Source organism: Myotis daubentonii, chromosome 12 (assembly GCF_963259705.1).
Source record: "Myotis daubentonii chromosome 12, mMyoDau2.1, whole genome shotgun sequence".
Lineage (NCBI taxonomy): Eukaryota > Metazoa > Chordata > Mammalia > Chiroptera > Vespertilionidae > Myotis > Myotis daubentonii.
Genome location: NC_081851.1, coordinates 38,426,629 through 38,445,175, shown reverse-complemented (window position 1 = coordinate 38,445,175; position 18,547 = coordinate 38,426,629). Strand labels below are relative to the sequence as shown.

At 39.4% G+C, this 18,547-nt stretch overlaps 1 protein-coding gene across 3 annotated transcripts in view; it reads left to right on the top strand.

Moving 5' to 3' along the window:
- The window catches only part of GMCL1 (germ cell-less 1, spermatogenesis associated), a 54,386-nt gene that overhangs the window by 3,090 nt on the left and 32,749 nt on the right, over nucleotides 1-18,547 (top strand). For all 3 annotated transcript variants that reach the window (XR_009447931.1, XM_059659546.1, XM_059659547.1), the window contains 6 exons: nucleotides 7,340-7,463; nucleotides 9,243-9,339; nucleotides 10,695-10,792; nucleotides 13,674-13,786; nucleotides 14,425-14,490; nucleotides 17,992-18,076. Coding sequence is in view for 2 of the 3 variants with exons in the window: in XM_059659546.1 (XP_059515529.1) it covers nucleotides 7,340-7,463; nucleotides 9,243-9,339; nucleotides 10,695-10,792; nucleotides 13,674-13,786; nucleotides 14,425-14,490; nucleotides 17,992-18,076 (583 nt within the window). In the remaining variant the exon portion in view is untranslated. The remainder of the gene's footprint in view (nucleotides 1-7,339; nucleotides 7,464-9,242; nucleotides 9,340-10,694; nucleotides 10,793-13,673; nucleotides 13,787-14,424; nucleotides 14,491-17,991; nucleotides 18,077-18,547) is intronic.

Sequence of the window (18,547 nt, the reverse complement as noted above, 5' to 3'; positions counted from 1 at the left end):
ATGCACTGGGCCTCTAGTCAATAATAAGAGAGAATCATTGATAGGCTACCTCCTTCATACCCCCTCCTGGGGATTGAGCCCCCAACCTGGGCCTGTGCCCTGAACTGGGGATCAAACCGTGACCATCTAGTTTATAGGGGGATGCTCATCCACTGAGCCACACTCACCCGGGCTGGAATGGAGACTCTTTAAAGCAAACTTTTAGTAGAAAATGCACATCAGAGTTTCATATGTGTATATTGGTGGTAGGTGCTTGGTTTATTTAGCACAGTATGGATGAAGGTATAAGAAAAAAGACCCAGACTTTTGGCACTAATATGCTTCCTGAGGTTGCCTGTCCCACTTCAACCAACTACTGCATGAAAAGCTTGGCTACCAGGCCCACCTTACACCTCATACCTTTTGTCAACTGCATGTTTTACTTTATATTAACAAGATTGTTAAAAACTCAGCTGTTCTGCAACCAGATCATGAGTGTTTTGTCCCTATACTGTCTCTAAATATTGAAGTCTATCATTAGTATTTGTTGTTATAACTATGTAAATACTGTTCACTGTAGTCAAGTAGTGTGCTAGGACTGTAAATAATACTTCATGGGCCCAATGTCACATCCCTCTGTTTTACTCATAGAGAAATTTTCTAACCTTACAGTTAAATGGAATATTTTTCTTACATTCCATCAAATGCATTGTCAGGCCCTGTTTTCATATGTATGTTATGGAGATACTGCCTTTTTTTATTGCTTTATTTTTCTAGTTTCTAACTACCTCTCCCCCTCCTCCCCCCACACCCTCCTTGTTGACAAAAGAATATTCCTTCATCATATCTTCAGGTTTTTCTATCTTTCCAAATACACCTGCATGGACTCCTTCTGTGCCCAAGGCCTTCCCCCTGGGTCCTGTCATACTGCGTTCCCAGTCTGGATCCATTACTCTCTAGGTCTGCACTTATCCTGGGACTTACTTTCACATCATTTCTAGGATTGGATCCACTGTTTTCTATAGCCTATATCTTCTTTCTCACTCATTTTAGGGAACTACATCCTGAAGTATTTTCTTAAGAAAGGATGCAAAAGGAGGTAATTTTTGTTTCCTCAGTGCTTCCTCAGAAGCCCACAGTGTTGATGAGAAATATGATGCTGGTGACCTTTTTATTTTCCTTTCTGGAACTTTTGGAGTTTTTTCTTTGGTATTTAACTAGAATATGCTAAGTGTGGGTCTTATCATGGCCTTGGTACTTGTTGTATTGTTACAATCTAGAGACTACTTTAGTTGGAAAAAACTTTCTTCCATTCATTTTCTTTCTTCTGTTGTCTTTGTTTTCTCTTTCTTGGACCCTTTTTAATTGGATTTCTTGGATTATACCTCTTTTCTTTTTTCTTTTTCTTTTTTTTAATCCTTTCTAGGTCTTATTTGCTTTTGTGTTGAGAAATTTCCTTAACTTTGCCATTCAGCCTTGCTTAGGGCTTTTTAATTCCAGCAACCATGTTTTTAGTGTCTAAGACAGGGGTGGGCAAACTTTTTGACTCGAGGGCCACAATGGGTTCTTAAACTGGACCGGAGAGGTGGAACAAAAGCATGGATGGAGTGTTTGTGTGAACTAATATAAATTCAAAGTAAACATCATTACATAAAAGGGTACGGTCTCTTTTTTTTTAGTTTTATTCATTTCAAACGGGCCGGATCCAGCCTGCGGGCCGTAGTTTGCCCACGGCTGGTCTAAGATCTCTTTTATTTTATTGTTCTGAGTAATCCTTTATCATAACATTCTGTTATTTTATGATTGTAATATTCTAAGATCTCTAGATGTATTAATTAGACTATTTTTGTTTTGTTTTGCTTTTAAGTTCTTTTTTCCCTGTATTATGTTTCTCTGGGGTCAGTTTCTCTCTTTTTAATAATACTCCATATTTTCCTCAGGTTGGATGATTCTTGGTTGTCTGCTTTTATTTAAGAACTAGAGGCCCGGTGCACAAAAATTTGTGCACTCGGGGTGAAGGGGGGGTCCCTCAGCCTGGCCTGTGCCCTCTCGCAGTCTGGGACCCCTCGGGAAATAACACCCTGCTGGCTTAGGCCTGCTCCCGGGTGGCAGAGTGCAGGCCCAATCCCTAGGTGCAGCCCCTGGTCAGGCTCAGAGCAGGGCCGATTGGGGAGTTGGGGCACTGCCCCCTGTCATGCACAGAGTAGGGCAGATTGGGAGGTTGCGATGCCACCCTCAGTCATGCTTAGGGTAGGGCCAATTGGGGGGTTGGGGCACCGCACCCTGTCACACACAGAGCCGCAGGGCGATCATGGGGTTTGGGAGCTCCCCCTATCAGGCACAGAGCAGGGCTGATCAGGGGGTTGGGGTGCCTTCCCCTGTCACGAACAGAGCAGGGCGGATAGGGAGGTTGTGGCCCCGCCCCCTGTCACACACAGAACTGCAGGGCGATCAGGGGGTTTGGGCGCTGCCCCGTCACGCTGATCCCAGTGCCGGGAGGCCTCTCGGCTCCGCTGATCCCAGTGCTGGGAGGCCTCGCGGCTCCGCTGATCCCGGTGCTGAGAGGTATATTACCCTTTTACTATATAGGATAGAGGCCTGGTGCATGGGTGGGGCTGGCTGGTTTGCCCTGAAGGGTGTCCTGGATCAGGGTGGGGGTCCCCACTGGGGTGCCTGGCCAGCCTGGGTGAGGGGATGATGGCTGTTTGCAGCTGGTCACACACCCTTCAGGGTGGGGGTCCCCACTGGGGTGCCTGGCCAGTCTGGGTGAGGGGCTGAGGGCTGAAGCTCCCAACTGCTCCTTTTTTTCTTTCTTTTTTTATTCTGGGCCAGCTTTAGCTCTGGCTCCAGCTCTGAGGCCTCTGCTGCTGAAAGCAGGTATCTGGTTTGTTTGGCTTCTATAATCGAAACAATGTATAACTCCAGCTTTGAGATCCGGCTCGCTGAAAGCAGGTTTCTGGGGTTTTGTTTAGCTTCTGTATTTGTTACAATGTTTCAAACTGCAGGCTCAGAGGCCGGCAAGGCAGGCGGGGAACGTTAGTTTCCTCCGTCACTGAAGCAAGCAAGCCTCAAGTTAGTTTCAAGCTGCCTGGCTGCCGGCCACCATCTTGGCTGGCAGTTAATTTGCATATCGCCCTGATTAGCCAATGGGAAGGGTAGCGGTCATACGCTAATTACCATGTTTCTCTTTTATTAGATAGGATGAGGAACTGGTGTGTGTGTGTGTGTGTGTGTGTGTGTGTGTTTTAAGTATAGATCTAGTTCTAATCTCCTTTGGGTAGGGACATTGATTACTACGTTGGATATGGGTGGGGCTTGCTTTGTTTTAGAGTAGAGCTTTTCAAACTTTGTTTAAAACACCCTTAGTATCTTAGCTATTTTCTTATTGGCACCTTGGGTCCTAAAGAAATACCTGATAATTAGGTCCAACTAACTTAATGGTAGTAGACTGCATGGTATCTGAAAGATGTTGCCGAGTTTCCTTCAAATTTAGAATAGTCCACATACTTACCTGAGTTTGCTGTGGTGCTCCAGGTGCTTTGACTCACAGTTTGGGAACCATGTTTGGGTGTTGGGAGCTATCAGGCTATAGATTCTTCATGTGCTAGAATGAAGACTGCTTTGTCTGGGGCACTGACACCGGCACTAAAGTCTTAGATCTTTCTGATAGATCTGCTTTATTTTTTTCTAGAAGATCCTTGGAATCTTTATACCTGATTTATCTGTACTCTGTGTTTGTAGAGAGTGGAGAAGGCCTTTAGAGGAACAAGTTTCCCCATTTTCTGCCTCAGTTTCTATTTCTGTCTTTTGTTTACCCTGAGACCTCATCTTCCCAAGTCACACACACACACACAGGTTCTGAAGGGCAAATGGGCTTCAGCCTCCATCCTAGACCCTCATGATATATTTTGTACTGTGACTTTTGAGGCTCTTTTCCATTCCAGTTTATTTTCTAACTTCCAGATTGTAGAATTCTGTCATCAGTTGATAAGCCCTTTTTGTTGTTTGAGCTTATTCCTTTCTGTACTTTTTTATGTAAGTTGGGGAGGATGCTATAAGGAACTGGAATTTACATTGTCTCATTTATTTCTCCCAGTAACGCAACGAAGTGGGCGCTATTGACACCCTTTTTACATCTGGGGTAACCGAGCTGTGGTAAAGCTGGGACTCAAACCCAAGTCTGTCTACCACCAAAGAATGTGCTACTATTTCTTCTGCCTGTTGGGAAGAGATGTTAAATACTCTGGTTCAAAACACCATCTGAAACAATTCATTATTAAAAATATTTAAATTTGTTAACTACTGGGAAAGCTATCAGGCTTGGCCAGGAATATAAAGATATTGATAAGCCTCTACCTAGGGCTTTTCATATGTACTAGACCAGCGGTTCTCAACCTGTGGGTCACAACCCCTTAGGGGGGTCGAACAACCCTTTCACAGGGTTTGCCTAAGACCATCGGAAAACACATATATAATTACATATTGTTTTTGTGATTAATCACTATGCTTTAATTATGTTCAATTTGTAACAATGAAAATACATCCTGCATATCAGATATTTATATTACGATTCATAACAGTAGCAAGATTACAGTTATGAAGTAGCAATGAAAATAATTTTATTGGGAGAACCAAGATGGCGGCATAGGTTAACGCCGGAGTTTGCTGCTTTGAACAACTACTTCAAAAGTGAAACCAAAAAACGGAAGGGACATCACCCAGAACCACAGGAACGCTGGCTGAGTGGAAGTCCTACAACTAGGAGGAAAGAGAAACGCACACGGACACTCAGAGGAGGCGCAGTGCTGAAGTCAAATTCTGAGGTGCCGAGTGCGCGGAGCGGGCTGGCGGCGGAGGGCACGGTTGTTGTTTTCAATCGGGAGGGAGTCGCAGACTCTGAGCTCCAGATCCGGGCGAGTCTTTAGGGACCCAGACTCAAACGGGAGAAGCGGGACTGTCTGGCTTCGGTCAGAGCGAGTGCAGCTTTCTCTCCGAGCTTTGCAGCGGGTGCTGGGACTCAGAGAGGCAGAGCCCCTTGGGACAGGACTGAGAGCCGCCATAACTGCTCTCTCCGGCCCACCCTGTTGATCCTGTGCGACCCGCCCCGCCCAAGCCCTGCACAGAGGCATTTGCTGGATAGCCTCAGGCAAAGGCTAGATTAGCACCTCCCTAGAGGACAGAAGTTCTCTCACTGCTGACACAGCTGATTCTCATAGCCACCTGGCCTGGAGGTCAAACCCTCCCTGGAATTAGCTACAACAATCAAGATTTATCTATAAGACTGCGAACAAAGACCACTAGGGGGTGCACCAAGGAAGCATAACAAAATGCGGAGACAAAGAAACAGGACAAAATTGTCAATGGAAGAAATAGAGTTCAGAACCACACTTTTAAGGTCTCTCAAGAACTGTTTAGAAGCTGCCGATAAACTTAATGAGCTCTACACGAAAACTAATAAGACCCTCGATCTTATATTGGGGAACCAACTAGAAATTAAGCACACACAGACTGAAATAACGAATATTATACAGACGCCCGACAGCAGACCAGAGGAGCGCAAGAATCAAGTCAATGATTTGAAATGCGAGGAAGCAAAAAACATCCAACCGGAAAAGCAAAATGAAAAAAGAATCCAAAAATGCGAGGATAGTGTAAGGAGCCTCTGGGACAGCTTCAAGCGTACCAACATCAGAATTATAGGGGTGCCAGAAGATGAGAGAGAGCAAGGTATTGAAAACCTATTTGAAGAAATAATGACAGAAAACTTCCCCCACCTGGTGAAAGAAATGGACTTACAGGTCCAAGAAGCGCGGAGAACCCCAAACAAAAGGAATCCAAAGAGGACCACACCAAGACACATCATAATTAAAATGCCAAGAGCAAAAGATAAAGAGAAAATCTTAAAAACAGCAAGAGAAAGAAACTCAGTTACCTACAAGGGAATACCCATACGACTGTCAGCTGATTTCTCAACAGAAACTTTGCAGGCCAGAAGGGAGTGGCAAGAAATATTCAAAGTGATGAATACCAAGAACCTACAACCAAGATTACTTTATCCAGCAAAGCTATCATTCAGAATTGAAGGTCAGATAAAGAGCTTCACAGATAAGGAAAAGCTAAAGGAGTTCATCACCACCAAACCTGGATTATATGAAATGCTGAAAGGTATCCTTTAAGAAGAGGAAGAGGAAGAAAAAGGTAAAGATACAAATTATGAACAACAAATATGCATCTATCAACAAGTGAATCTAAGAATCAAGTGAATAAATAATCTGATGAACAGAATGAACTGTTGATTATAATAGAATCAGGGACATAGAAAGGGAATGGACTGACTATTCTTGGGGGGGAAAGGGGTGTGGGAGATGTGGGAAGAGACTGGACAAAAATCGTGCACCTATGGATGAGGACAGTGGGTGGGGAGTGAGGGCTGAGGGTGGGGCGGGAACTGGGAGGAGGGGAGTTATGGGGGGAAAAAAAAGGAACAAATGTAATAATCTGAACAATAAAGATTTAATTAAAAAAAAAAAAAGAAAATAATTTTATTGTTGGGGATCACCACAACATGAAGAACTGTATTAAAGGGTCGCGGCATTAGGAAGGTTGAGAACCACTGTACTAGACCATCTTGAGCAGTGACTATCAAACTTAAAAAAAATTCTTTGTTTAAATTGCATCTTATGCAGAAATCCAAGATGCTTACAAATATAATATGTGATGCCCCTCTGAAGTTAGGTGGGATGCCCTGCATTCACTTCTCGGTTCTTCCTGGTGGCCACTTTTCCATTGAGCGTAATTTTGAGAACCTTTGGTCTAAGGCTGCAAACTAATTGTCCATTTGGGGGTGAGGTGACATTTTAACTAGTTTTTAAAATAGTTTGATACCAAAGTAAATTAAATGTAAATTATTTTTAAAATTACTTAGATGGATGAAATTTTTACACATGTTCTCCATTCTGTAATTGTATAGTAGTATTATTGTAGTTGTATTGAGATGCTCCTTAGTGCTGACTTCTAAATAAGGGAATAAGTAAAAATAACTTTGACTTATCTTAATTTACTGAACAGGTTATCAAACATTGCAAAAACATGTATAGTGAAAGATCTCACTCCCGTGCTTCCCCCATTTATCCACTATTACCCCTCTTGGGAATAGAACACCTCAGAGATAACCACTACTGTTAGTTTCTTAATGTACTCTTCTGTACATGAGTAAATTTAAATATATAATAGACCTCTGTCCTTTTACTCATTGGTTCTATTTAATAAAAATTGAATAAAAGGAGTATTTTGAGTTATTTGCAAAATCAGTAAAACATTCAGTTTTACACATATGTAACAGTTGCATTTCTTTTAACAGGAAGAGATTAAGGAGTACATCTAAATATATTTATCAAACATTATTTTTGAATGGTGAAAATAGTGACATTAAAATTTGTGCTCTGGGAGAAGAGTGGAGCTTACACAAAATATATTTATGTCAAGTAAGTATTTTATTTTTCTGTTTGAATGACTACATGTAAAAAACTCAAACTCTTTTAAGTCATGTTCTTTATATTTGCATTTCATAGTAATCTTTTGCATGGACAGTGGTTAACTCCTATCATCTAATATAAAAAATATTGTTTTATTAAGAACTGTGGCGAACATTGTTAGTGAAAGCTTAGTTTGGTCTAGAAACAGATTTTGAATTTTCATTGTAATAAGGGCCTAGCAATAAATACATACGTTTTGTCATTACTTCAATAGGGTGCTTATTTTGGTGCCTTCTGTTGACAAAAGGGAAAAAAAGTGTTTAACATTAAGGCTAAGATTGCTGCATTTGTTTAATATGTGTATGATTATTTAAATGGATGAACTCAGAATGTTGCTTTGTAGTTAACATTAAATGTGAATGGAAAGTTCTTGACACAGTCTTCCTTTTCTTCTGGAAAATTCAGTTAAAACATCAAAAAAGTATATAGACTAACTCATTTAGCTAATACATTTTTTGATTTCTGTGCTAAAAAATATTGCTGTCACCACATTTTAAGATTCAAAAATTTCAAAATAAAAGAAAACATTGCTTTAATGGCTCAAATATTTTATTTATTTTCTTATCAAATCTGTCTTTTCTTCAAATCATTGTTCTAGGCACTTGGGATAGAGCAGTGAACAATTCAGTTCTTATCCTGTGGAGCTTATATTTTTCCCTCTCTTTTTCACCATTTGACAATAATTACTGGTAAGATAGTATAGTTTAAGATTTTTTAGTTTAACATTTGAAAGAAATTTTTCTCTAACATTTTAGTCATAGTTTTTTATTTAATTTTTTGAACAGTTTTATTTTGCCTTAAGGATATGGTTCATATCTTTCTTTTTAATCTCTCAAAGCAGTTTTGTGATTTTAAGGATGAAAATGCCTCTTTCCATCTCAAGAAAAACTGGATTGATTATAGTGCAAGCCACATGCTAAATTATAAGGCCCCTGAGGACAGAAGCAGTGTGTTTTCTTTACTGCTATATTCCATAGTGCCTTGTATGTACTAAGTACTCAGAAAAGTTTTTTAAATAATTGGTTAATATTTGATCCATTCCAAAGTAATTCTGATTATGAGAGGTGCTATCTAGTAAGTAACTAAATACTTCATCCATTCTGGAATCTTTCCAAGAATTCAGGTTCATTCTGGAATTTTCTGATTAGATAAAACTAAACTTTGGATTTACCCTAATTTCTTGGGAATCATCCTATTAGTATTGACTTGGGACTGGTCTGGATCCTTTACAGCCACTGAGGTACAGTACAGTAGGGACTTCACAGTTTGAGGGCTTTATTCTATTCTCCTTCCTTGATACATTTTTATTTATCCACCTTGTGTATTGTCATATGTTTGAGATACTTAAATATGTAACATAATTTCTAAGTTTCAATTTAGAATGTCATTGACAAGGAAAATATATACATGTAATATTCTCAAAAATTGTTAAAAGCTAATGAAGTTCATATATTACTATATAGGAATTCAGTTCAGATAACAATAGGAGAATTTGATTTAGTTTTCATTAAATTAGTACTAAATTGAAACTATTTTTGTATATCTAACTGTGTCCTTATATCAATTTCTTTCTCCTATAGACACATTTGGCAATTATTTTTCTCTTGAAATAATATGATAGGTTTGTTTCAGTAGAATAGTTGGCTTAAAGTTAGAAATGGGGAAATAATTTGGAAGACACAGAAAGTACTGGGTAATCATTTATTTTTTTTATTTTTTATTTTTAAGTCTGGCTACTTTTCTAGTATGTTCAGTGGTTCTTGGAAAGAATCCAGCATGAATATTATTGAACTGGAGATTCCTGACCAGAATATTGATGTAGAAGGTAACCACCACCACAGTTATTACTGTTATGCAAAATAATGAAAACAGCTTGTTATTATACTTTTAATGGAAAATAAATATTTTCTAACTTTGGAAGCTAGGAAAAAGTTCCATTTAATACCAGAAGGCAACAACATTATATTGATTTAGTGTATAGTTTATCAGTTCTGACCTACTTATCTCTAATATTTTTAGTCATCTGGGCCATATCAATATGTTTACTTAGGTTTGTAAATAAATCTGCCTGGGAAATGGAAGCTGTAGGGTAAAGGAAGGAAAACTATGACCACTTATTTTAATTACATAGAAAAGCTGGTGAATAATTCATTGATTATGCCCTATATATGAAGATCTTTTCTGGGAACAATAAAGGGACAAATTATATAATCAATATTGATTTATTTATTTAGTTTAAAAATATTTAATACATTTTGTTTATTGATTTCAGAGAGGAAGGAAGAGGGAGAGAGAGAAAAACATCAATGATGAAAGAGAATTATCACTTGGCTGCCTCCTGCAAGCCCCCTATTGGGTATCAAGCCCACAACCCAGACATGTGCCCTGACTGGGAATTGAACCGTGACCTCCTGGTTCATAGGTTGCTACTCAACCACTGAGCCGTGCCGGCCAGACTTATCAGTGTTGATTTAGAGCTATAAGGATTCTTAGATGAGGAAGCTAAGACCCGGAGGATTTAAGGTGCTTATGTTAGGTCTCAAAGCAGTTTAATGAGCCTACATCAGACTCTAGTTCTCGTAATTGCTATTCCAAAGCTGCTTCTACTTTCTTCTTTTTTACCCCTTTTTATTGAATTTATTGGACTGACACTGGTTAACAAAATTATACAAGTTTCAGGTGCAAAAATATAAAGTAAACCATGTGAGACATAGGTGCGAATACAGCAGAGAAAAGGATGGCCAGGCTTATTAGATAGCTGTGGTGGCTGGGTAAGAGTATAGCCTGGATAAGACCATCAGCTATTCCACACCAGTAGTGAAGCCCTGAAAGCATTAGGGTTAATATTATCATTGTGCCTATACTTGTACTTAATTGGTCTACTCAGGGGTATCTTTATAAAACTTTTTGAAGGGTGTCTAAATTCTGACCACTAATTAATGTCAAGATTACATCTAGAAGAATCCAATTCGATTTGTTAAAATAAGTGGAAATTTATAACATTATTAACTTAGTATCATTAATCAGTAACCATTACTAGCATTTTTAATTAGTGATAATTCTCTTATCCTTTTAAGTACATATTAGATTTAGACGTATGTCTTAATGTGTAAAGATAGTTGTTATTTTTGTAATACTCTCATAGATATAATTGTTATTTCATTCTAATTTTGCTTCCAGCACTGCAGGTTGCATTTGGTTCACTGTATCGAGATGATGTCTTAATAAAACCCAGTCGAGTTATTGCCATTTTGGCAGCAGCTTGTATGCTACAGTTGGTAAGTATGCATGTTATTCAAATAAAGGATTACAGTTGTATTTTTGTTTCAAAGTATTCCAAAACAAAAATAAAGTTTAGCTTTTTATAATTTTTAAAATAAAAATGAATTGTATAAATATGCCATTTGTGGTGTCATGTAAAATGCTTAACCAAAAGCAATTTATTGCAACCAAAGAGGTCATGATGTCTATGTAAGATGAGTGCAAGCTGTTTCTGTGTAGACATCTTAGAATGACTAATGTGGAAAAAATTTATTTGTCTAAGCCCATTTACAGATTTCTATTCATTAATGGCTTATTTTGACTGTTATGAAGCAGATGGCTTGTAATTATGTACTGATTAGTTCATGGGTTCAAAAAACATCGAGTGCTTACTATGTAAACTTTTTCTTAATTATGGAATAACTGTGTGTAGATATGTGTAATCAATTGTAGAAGGACAGATCGATTCATTCAGCAGAAATGTACTGAGCATTGTACTAAAGTGGGCATAAAGATCCAAAGGTAAATTCAGATACTGTCCCCACCTTTAAGAAGCTCACAATATAATGAATGTCGAATGGGAGAGGGAGGGTTGATATGCAGACCCAAAGGTAAATAAGAGCTGTCCAGTGTTATAGGTACGATGATAAACATCCTGTAGGATTTAGTGGATGCACAAAGTGATCAGTTCAACGTGTTTGTGTCAAAGAAGGAAGTTGTGTTTGAGGTGAGTCTTGAAAACCAAAAAATGTACTTCTTTTGCAAAGTAAGAAGAGGAGAGGGGGAGAGCATTTCAGACAATAAACTAAGACCTAGTGGTGAAACTGGAGAATTAGAGAATCTGAATGGAACATGGCTCTAGCATCAACACTAATAAAAGAGAAAAATGGTAATTGGCGTACGAGCTACCCTTTTCATTGGCTAATCAGGGCTATATGCAAATTAACTGCCAACTAAGACTGGCAGTTAACTGCCAACAAGATGGTGGTTAATTTGCATATGTAGGCACAATGCAGGGAGGCGAAAGGGAAAGCAGGAAGAAGCCCCCTGCCACTGACAGTGATCAGAAACCCAGGGGGGAGCTAAGAGCTGGGGGGCAGGGCAAAGGCGACCCTGGGGCCGCCTTTGCCCTGCCCCCCAGCCATGATCGGAGAATCAGGTGCCTTTTCCTCCCTGGCCAGTGATAGCAGGAAGTAGGGGTGGAGCCAGCGATGGGAGCTGGGCACGGTCGAAGCTGGCAGTCCCAGGAGCTAGGGGTCCCTTGCCTGGGCCTAAAGCGAAGCCCACGATCGTGGGGCCACTGCCACTGCAGGTCCCCGCTGCCCGGGCCGGACGCTTAGGCCAGAGGCGTCAGGCCTGGGCAAGGGGCCGATCCTGCGATTGGAGGGTGATGGGGGTCAATGCCTGAGGGCTCCCAGTATGTGAGAGGGGGCAGGCTGGGCTGAGGGACACTCCCCCCACACACACACACACCCAGTGCACGAATTTCGTGCACCGGGCCCCTAGTAGAATATAAGAAGAGTTGGAGAGAGGGAGACAGAGGCCAACTCATGAAAGCCCTCTATACCTTTTAAAAAGTTTAGGTATTACATATAGTACATTTGGAAGATTTTAATCAGGGGAAAGACAAAGTTATGTTTTAGAAAAAAAGCTTCAGGGACAATGTGAAGGATGGATTGAAGAAAAGATGAGTATAAAAAACTATCGTAATCAAATGAGGGTCTAAATTAGGGTCTAAACATTAAGAATGGAGAGGAAAATCTGAATACCACAGAGGTTAAACAGGGATAATCCACTGGATTTGGTGACAAAGATGTTAAGAGGAAAGGGGAGGAGTCTAGAATGACTTTTGCAGGTAAGTAAGTCAATGATTTATTTTGATCTTTAAAAAAGTTAAGTTTCTTTTTATGTGGCACAGGGGTCCTCAGACTTTTTAAACAGGGGGCCAGTTCACTGTCCTCGTTGGAGGGCCAGACTATAGTTTAAAAAAAACCACTATGAACAAATTCCTATGCACACTGCACATATCTTATTTTGCAGTAAAAAAACAAAACGGGAACAAATACAATATTTGTATTTGCATGTGACCCGTGGGCCGTAGTTTGAGGACCCCTGGCCATTTGTATACCAACTTATTTGAAGTTTAGTTAATAGCTTGTTAAATATACTTGCTTGGGGTTATTTGATTTTTTTAAATGTTTTGATCCTTACAATTATTATTTCTGTGTCATATACTTTATTTTCTAACTTTAGTCCTGTTGTGGTTTTGTCCTAAATCCACTTTCTGCATTATCTTTATGGCTTAACTGTTTAACCTAATAATATACTTGTATGCATATGTTTTAGAAATTTGAGTAAACAGTGACAGTCTTCTTCACATATATTTAATAAAGTTTGTTTGAAATCTGTGTAAACATTTTAGATTAAAATTTCAATGTAAGCTTAAAACAATAATATATTTGACTTAGGTACATCTCTTAGATATTGATAAGTGTTTTAAACTTTAATAAACACTTTCTGATGATTCATAGTTTACTTGCCTAGCCCATCACATGGTCTGTGTAAAGAGGTCTTAATTTAAAAAGAACTGATAAAACAGACAGAATATTGCTTAAATTTGCAAAGGTCCCCAAAAGGGAAGAATTGAAAGGGAATAATAATATTCATCTCTGCCTTACTCCTTTTACCCCCCGCTCTTCTACATTTAATTCCGAGTATTTAGTTGAATACTTGCTGGATTTTTTTTTCAATATTTTTACTGGACTTAACTGCTGCACTTAATGAGTTTCTTTCTTTCTTCCTTTTTTTAAAAAAACTTTTTAATATGTAAAAGCACATGTTCAGAGCTAATTTTTCCCACATGAAATGGGCCTTTCCACTGCTTATTTATATTTACAGGATGGTTTAATACAGCAGTGTGGTGAGACAATGAAGGAAACAATTAATGTGAAAACTGTATGTGGCTATTACACATCAGCAGGGACCTATGGATTAGATTCTGTAAAGAAAAAGTGAGTTACCCTTTTTGTTTTTCCTTCCATCCCACTTTTGGGAATTTGGCTGCTTTGGTTTCCTAAGAGAATGTGTAGTGTGACGAAAGAAAGAAAGAAAGGAAAAAAAAGATAAGAGAATAGAATTTTATTTAAAAAGTTCCTTTTTACATTTGGACAGATTAGTAAATTTCTCAAAAGTGTTGTCTTTATAAGTGACCATGGGTGGGTTACTAGTATACCTGCTTATAAAAACTATGGTCACTCTTTACAGTAGATCTTCTATAAAGTCTTTCAAATAATAGGCATACTAGACATCATATCAGTGCAACTACTGACAATGTTTTTAACTCTTGAGAATTTCAGTACCCATTTTCAAATTATAAAGAAGGTAATGGAAGGATGTAAACCCTTTCATAAACCATTTAACACAAACTTGAAATGAGGTTTTTCTTAAATTGAAATGCTCTTATTAATATAAAGGAAATATTCCCGTAATAACTGCTGACAAAAATAATACTAGATTTTCAATTGTTAAATTAAAAATTTTGAGCTTGTCCTAGCAAGACTAATATTGTGTTTTCATATTAACTGTAAGTCATACTTAGTAAATAATCAATCCATGATATACAATGTAATAATTCCTTGTTTAATTTCAGGTGTCTCGAATGGCTTCTAAACAATTTGATGACTCATCAGAATGTTGAACTTTTTAAAGAACTGAGGTATTTGAATTTTAAATAACTTTGTAATCATTCTAAATATTGTTTTACATTTTCCAAAGTATGCAAGATATTTTTGTATAAGACAAAAATATGTTACTTATGAAAAAATAAATAATTTAAAAAATATATATCTATTTTTTTATTTCAGAGAGGAAGGGAGGGGGGGAGAGAGAGAGAGAGAGATCAAAACATCAAAGATACGGGAGAATCATTGGGCTGCCTCCTGCATGACTGCTACCATGGGGTCAAGCCCACAACCAGGGCATGTGCCCTGACCGGGAATTGAACCATGATTTGATTAATAGGTCAATGCTCAATCACTGATCGATGCTGTCTAGGTAAAAAAGTAAACAATTTAACTAAAGGCATTTTGACTGCATCCATGAACTGATGAAATGTGACACAAATTATAAATCATACTAGAGGTCTGGTACACAAAATTTGTGCACTGTTGGGGGGGGGTCCCCTCAGCCCAGCCAGTACCCTCTCATAGTCCAGGACCCCTTGGGTGATGTCTGCCTGCTGGCTTAGGCCCAATTCCCTAAGCCGGCAGTCAGACATTCCTCTCGGAGTCTGGGACCCCTTGCACCTTACTGCCTTCCTGCAGCAGAGGTGGGAGAGGCTCCTTCCACTGCGCTCGCCAGCCGTGAGCCTGTCTTCTGGCTCTGTGGCGCTCCCCCTATGGAAGTGCACTGACCACCAGGGGGCAGCTCCTACGTTGAGCGTCTGCCCCCTGGTGGTCAGTGCATGTCATAGCGACCGGTTGTTCTGCTGGTCATTCCACCATTTGGTCAATTTGCATATTAGGGTTTTATTATATAGGATAATGTATATTATGTTGATTGGTTTAACCAATTTTAATGGAAAAATTCATTGCTGCTATAAAATTGTAGGAAAGTCTTTAAGTATTACCTCACTTTTGTTGGGCTCTTAGAGAACCTAAAAGTTTATTTTTAAAATCATCATTAGCCCTGGCTGGTATGGCCCAGTTTGTTGGGTGTTGTCCTGTGCACCAAAGAGTTGCTGGTTTGATTCCCGGACAGGGCACATGCCTGGGTTTCGGACTCAATCCCCAGTGGGGGCATTTAGGAGGCAGCCAATCAATGTTCTGCACTACGTCAGTGTTTCTTGGTCTCTCTCCCTCTCCCTTTCTCTCTCTCTAAAAATCAATAAAGTCTCTAAAACAGAAAACCCTAGCTGGTTTTGCTCAGGGTCCTGGGTTCGATTCCAGTCAAGGGCATGTATCTTGGTTGCAGGATCCTCCCTGGCTGGGGCCCTGATCAGGGTATGTGCAGGAGGCAACCAATAGATGTGTTTCTCTCACATGGATATTTCTCTCTGTCTTTCCCTCTCTCTTCCACTCTCTCTAAAAATCAATGGAAAAATATCCTCGGGTGAGGATTAAAAACAACAACCCATTATTACCATTGAAACATTGTTTGAGGAAATTGTAAACTTTTTGATAAGTCTAATGAAATTAAATGCACAATTAGGTTGGCCTTTTGAATTAAGTCTGCTTACTATTGCGTTCTGTCTTCCTTTTACAAATACTTCCAGAATGTCCAGTATGTGTAAAGGTACTCTGTTCAGGCCTGTGGACGATACAGAGATGATTATGTCATGGTCTCTGCCCCCAAGAAGCTTATTTGTAGTAATGGGGGAATCTGAGAAATTTAGGGTGGGAATAATCTTTTAGAGGTCAGTAGGCTTTATAGTCTTGGATTTCAGGCTTGCGTTTTCTTTACACTCCAGTGGAAATGTACAAAACCAATGACTTATCACTGCATAGCTTCCTGGGATGTCAATTTTACTGATTTTGGGTGGGGAGAGGGGTAGGAAGCATGGAGAGACAAAAGAGATAAGCACTTTTATACATTAAATACATTTAAATACAGTATGGAGTAGAGAATTCAACTTTCTTTGAACTTTCAAGATAAAATACAAGAATTAATATAAATGTTATTTTTATGGCTAGACCACCTTCTGGATTCTTGGATCCTTTCCTTTTCTCTACCCTTAAGTACTTAGTAGAAAGTATTATTCTACCAAAAAAAAAAAAAAAAACATCACGTAGTGATGTCATGGCATAAACAAAGCTCTGCAGTATGTTTGGTTTGAAAATCATTAGAAACACTTTATTTTTTTTCTTTCATAATCTCTCATTGAGCTTTTTAAAAAGTAAGATAAATCATAGTGGCTATCTCAAAAACTCAGATGCTCTTTCTTTTTCTGACTTGAAGGAAAGAAAAAGGAAAAGAAGGAAAGCAACTGGTGATGTTATTTTTTATCTAAATTTAAGCTAACACATTTATTTTTTGTTGTTTGTTTGTTTGTTTTTGGTAATTCTCACCTGAAGATATTTTTTCCATTGCTTTTCAGAGAGAGAGAGGGAGGGAAATGGGGGGAGAAGGGAGGGAGGGAGGAAAACATTTATGTTTGGTTGTCTCCTACAGGCTCCCCTTGTGGGGGGCTGGGAGGGGGCAGGGAGTGAACCTGAAACCCAGTACATGCCCTGACCCCTTGGTGCATGGGCCAATGCTCTAACCAATTAGCTACACAGGCCAGGGCAAACCGACACACATTTCTTGATCTTACTCTTATAACTAACGGCCCAGTGCATGAAAGTTCATGCACTGGAGGGGGTGTCCCTCAGCCCGGCCTGCCCCCCTCACAGTCTGGGAGCCCTCGGGGGCAGGAGGTGACCCGGCGATCAGGGGAAGGTGACGCCCCATCACACCTTTGCTGCTGCCACTGCTGGCAACGCAAGCCTCGGGCAGCCCTGGTGGCTGGGCAGCCACCATTCAAGGTTTGCCTGCACCTCGAGCCGGCCCTGGGCTGCTGGGGGGCTGCGGGGACTGGGGGACTCCGGAGGCAGGCTCACGGCAGGGCTGAGGGGACTGGGTGCCGCCATCTTTGAGGGCGTGGCAGTCTATTAGCATATTCCCTCCTTATTGGCTGTGGGCGCCGCCATCTTTGAGGACGTGGCAGCCTATTAGCATATTCCCTCCTTATTGGCTGTGGGTGCCGCCATCTTGGGACAGCGTGAGGGACAATTAGCATATTCCCTCTTTATTGGATAGGATAAAAGCATGTTTTATGACCAAGCAGTTCTCGTAAGCCTAGGTTAAAGGTTACTTTGAAGATCTAACTGTTTCATTATATTTTGACAAATGTTTTTGTTTTTTTTTAAACATTGAATAGGGAGGACAGGAAAAAGAGGAAGGCTGGCACTTTATCAGAGCATACTAAACGTTATCTTATTGGGACCTTGCTTTAACTGGATTAATTAGCAGATCAGAACTCTTTTTGTTTTCCGATCAGTATCATCCCTGTGTTCAAATGGATTGTTTTCTGCCAAAGATTCTTTGTCTTGGGCTAGAAGACTGATTTAATTTTTAATTGCACATTTTCTTTTGCTAAAAAGACAAAGTTTTTAGTTCCACCAGCCTCTTTTAGCTTGTGCATGAAGATAACTCACTACCTCTATTTTATCTTTTCTAGTATAAATGTCATGAAACTGCTTATTGGTTCATCTAACTTATTTGTGATGCAAGTGGAGATGGATGTATACACAGCTCTTAAAAAGGTATTGATGTAATATAATGTGTGTAGGCTATCACCTCAGCATTGATTATAATAGTGAAAAATTAGTAACAGCTAGTGTCCAGTGATAGGGAATAAATAAAAGAAAATATGGGAAAATGTTAAGAAGTCTTTGTATTTGGTGCCATGATGAGTGATTTTAATTTGGTCTTCATACTTTCTATCCTAGAAATACATTTCTGTTTTTTTCCCCAACAACAAATAGGTTATTGTTATGCTATTTACATAATCAGAAATGTTAAATGTTTTACAGTTGACTCTTAAACATCTCAGGGGTTAGGGGAACTGAAATCAAACCCCCCTCCTCTAAGTTCTTGACTCCCCAAGAACTTAGCTACTCATAACTACTAATAACCTATTGTTGGTCTCACCAATTAACACATATTTGGTATGTTATATGTATTGTGTATTCTTACAATAAAGTAAGCTAGAAAAAAAATGTTATGAAGAAAAT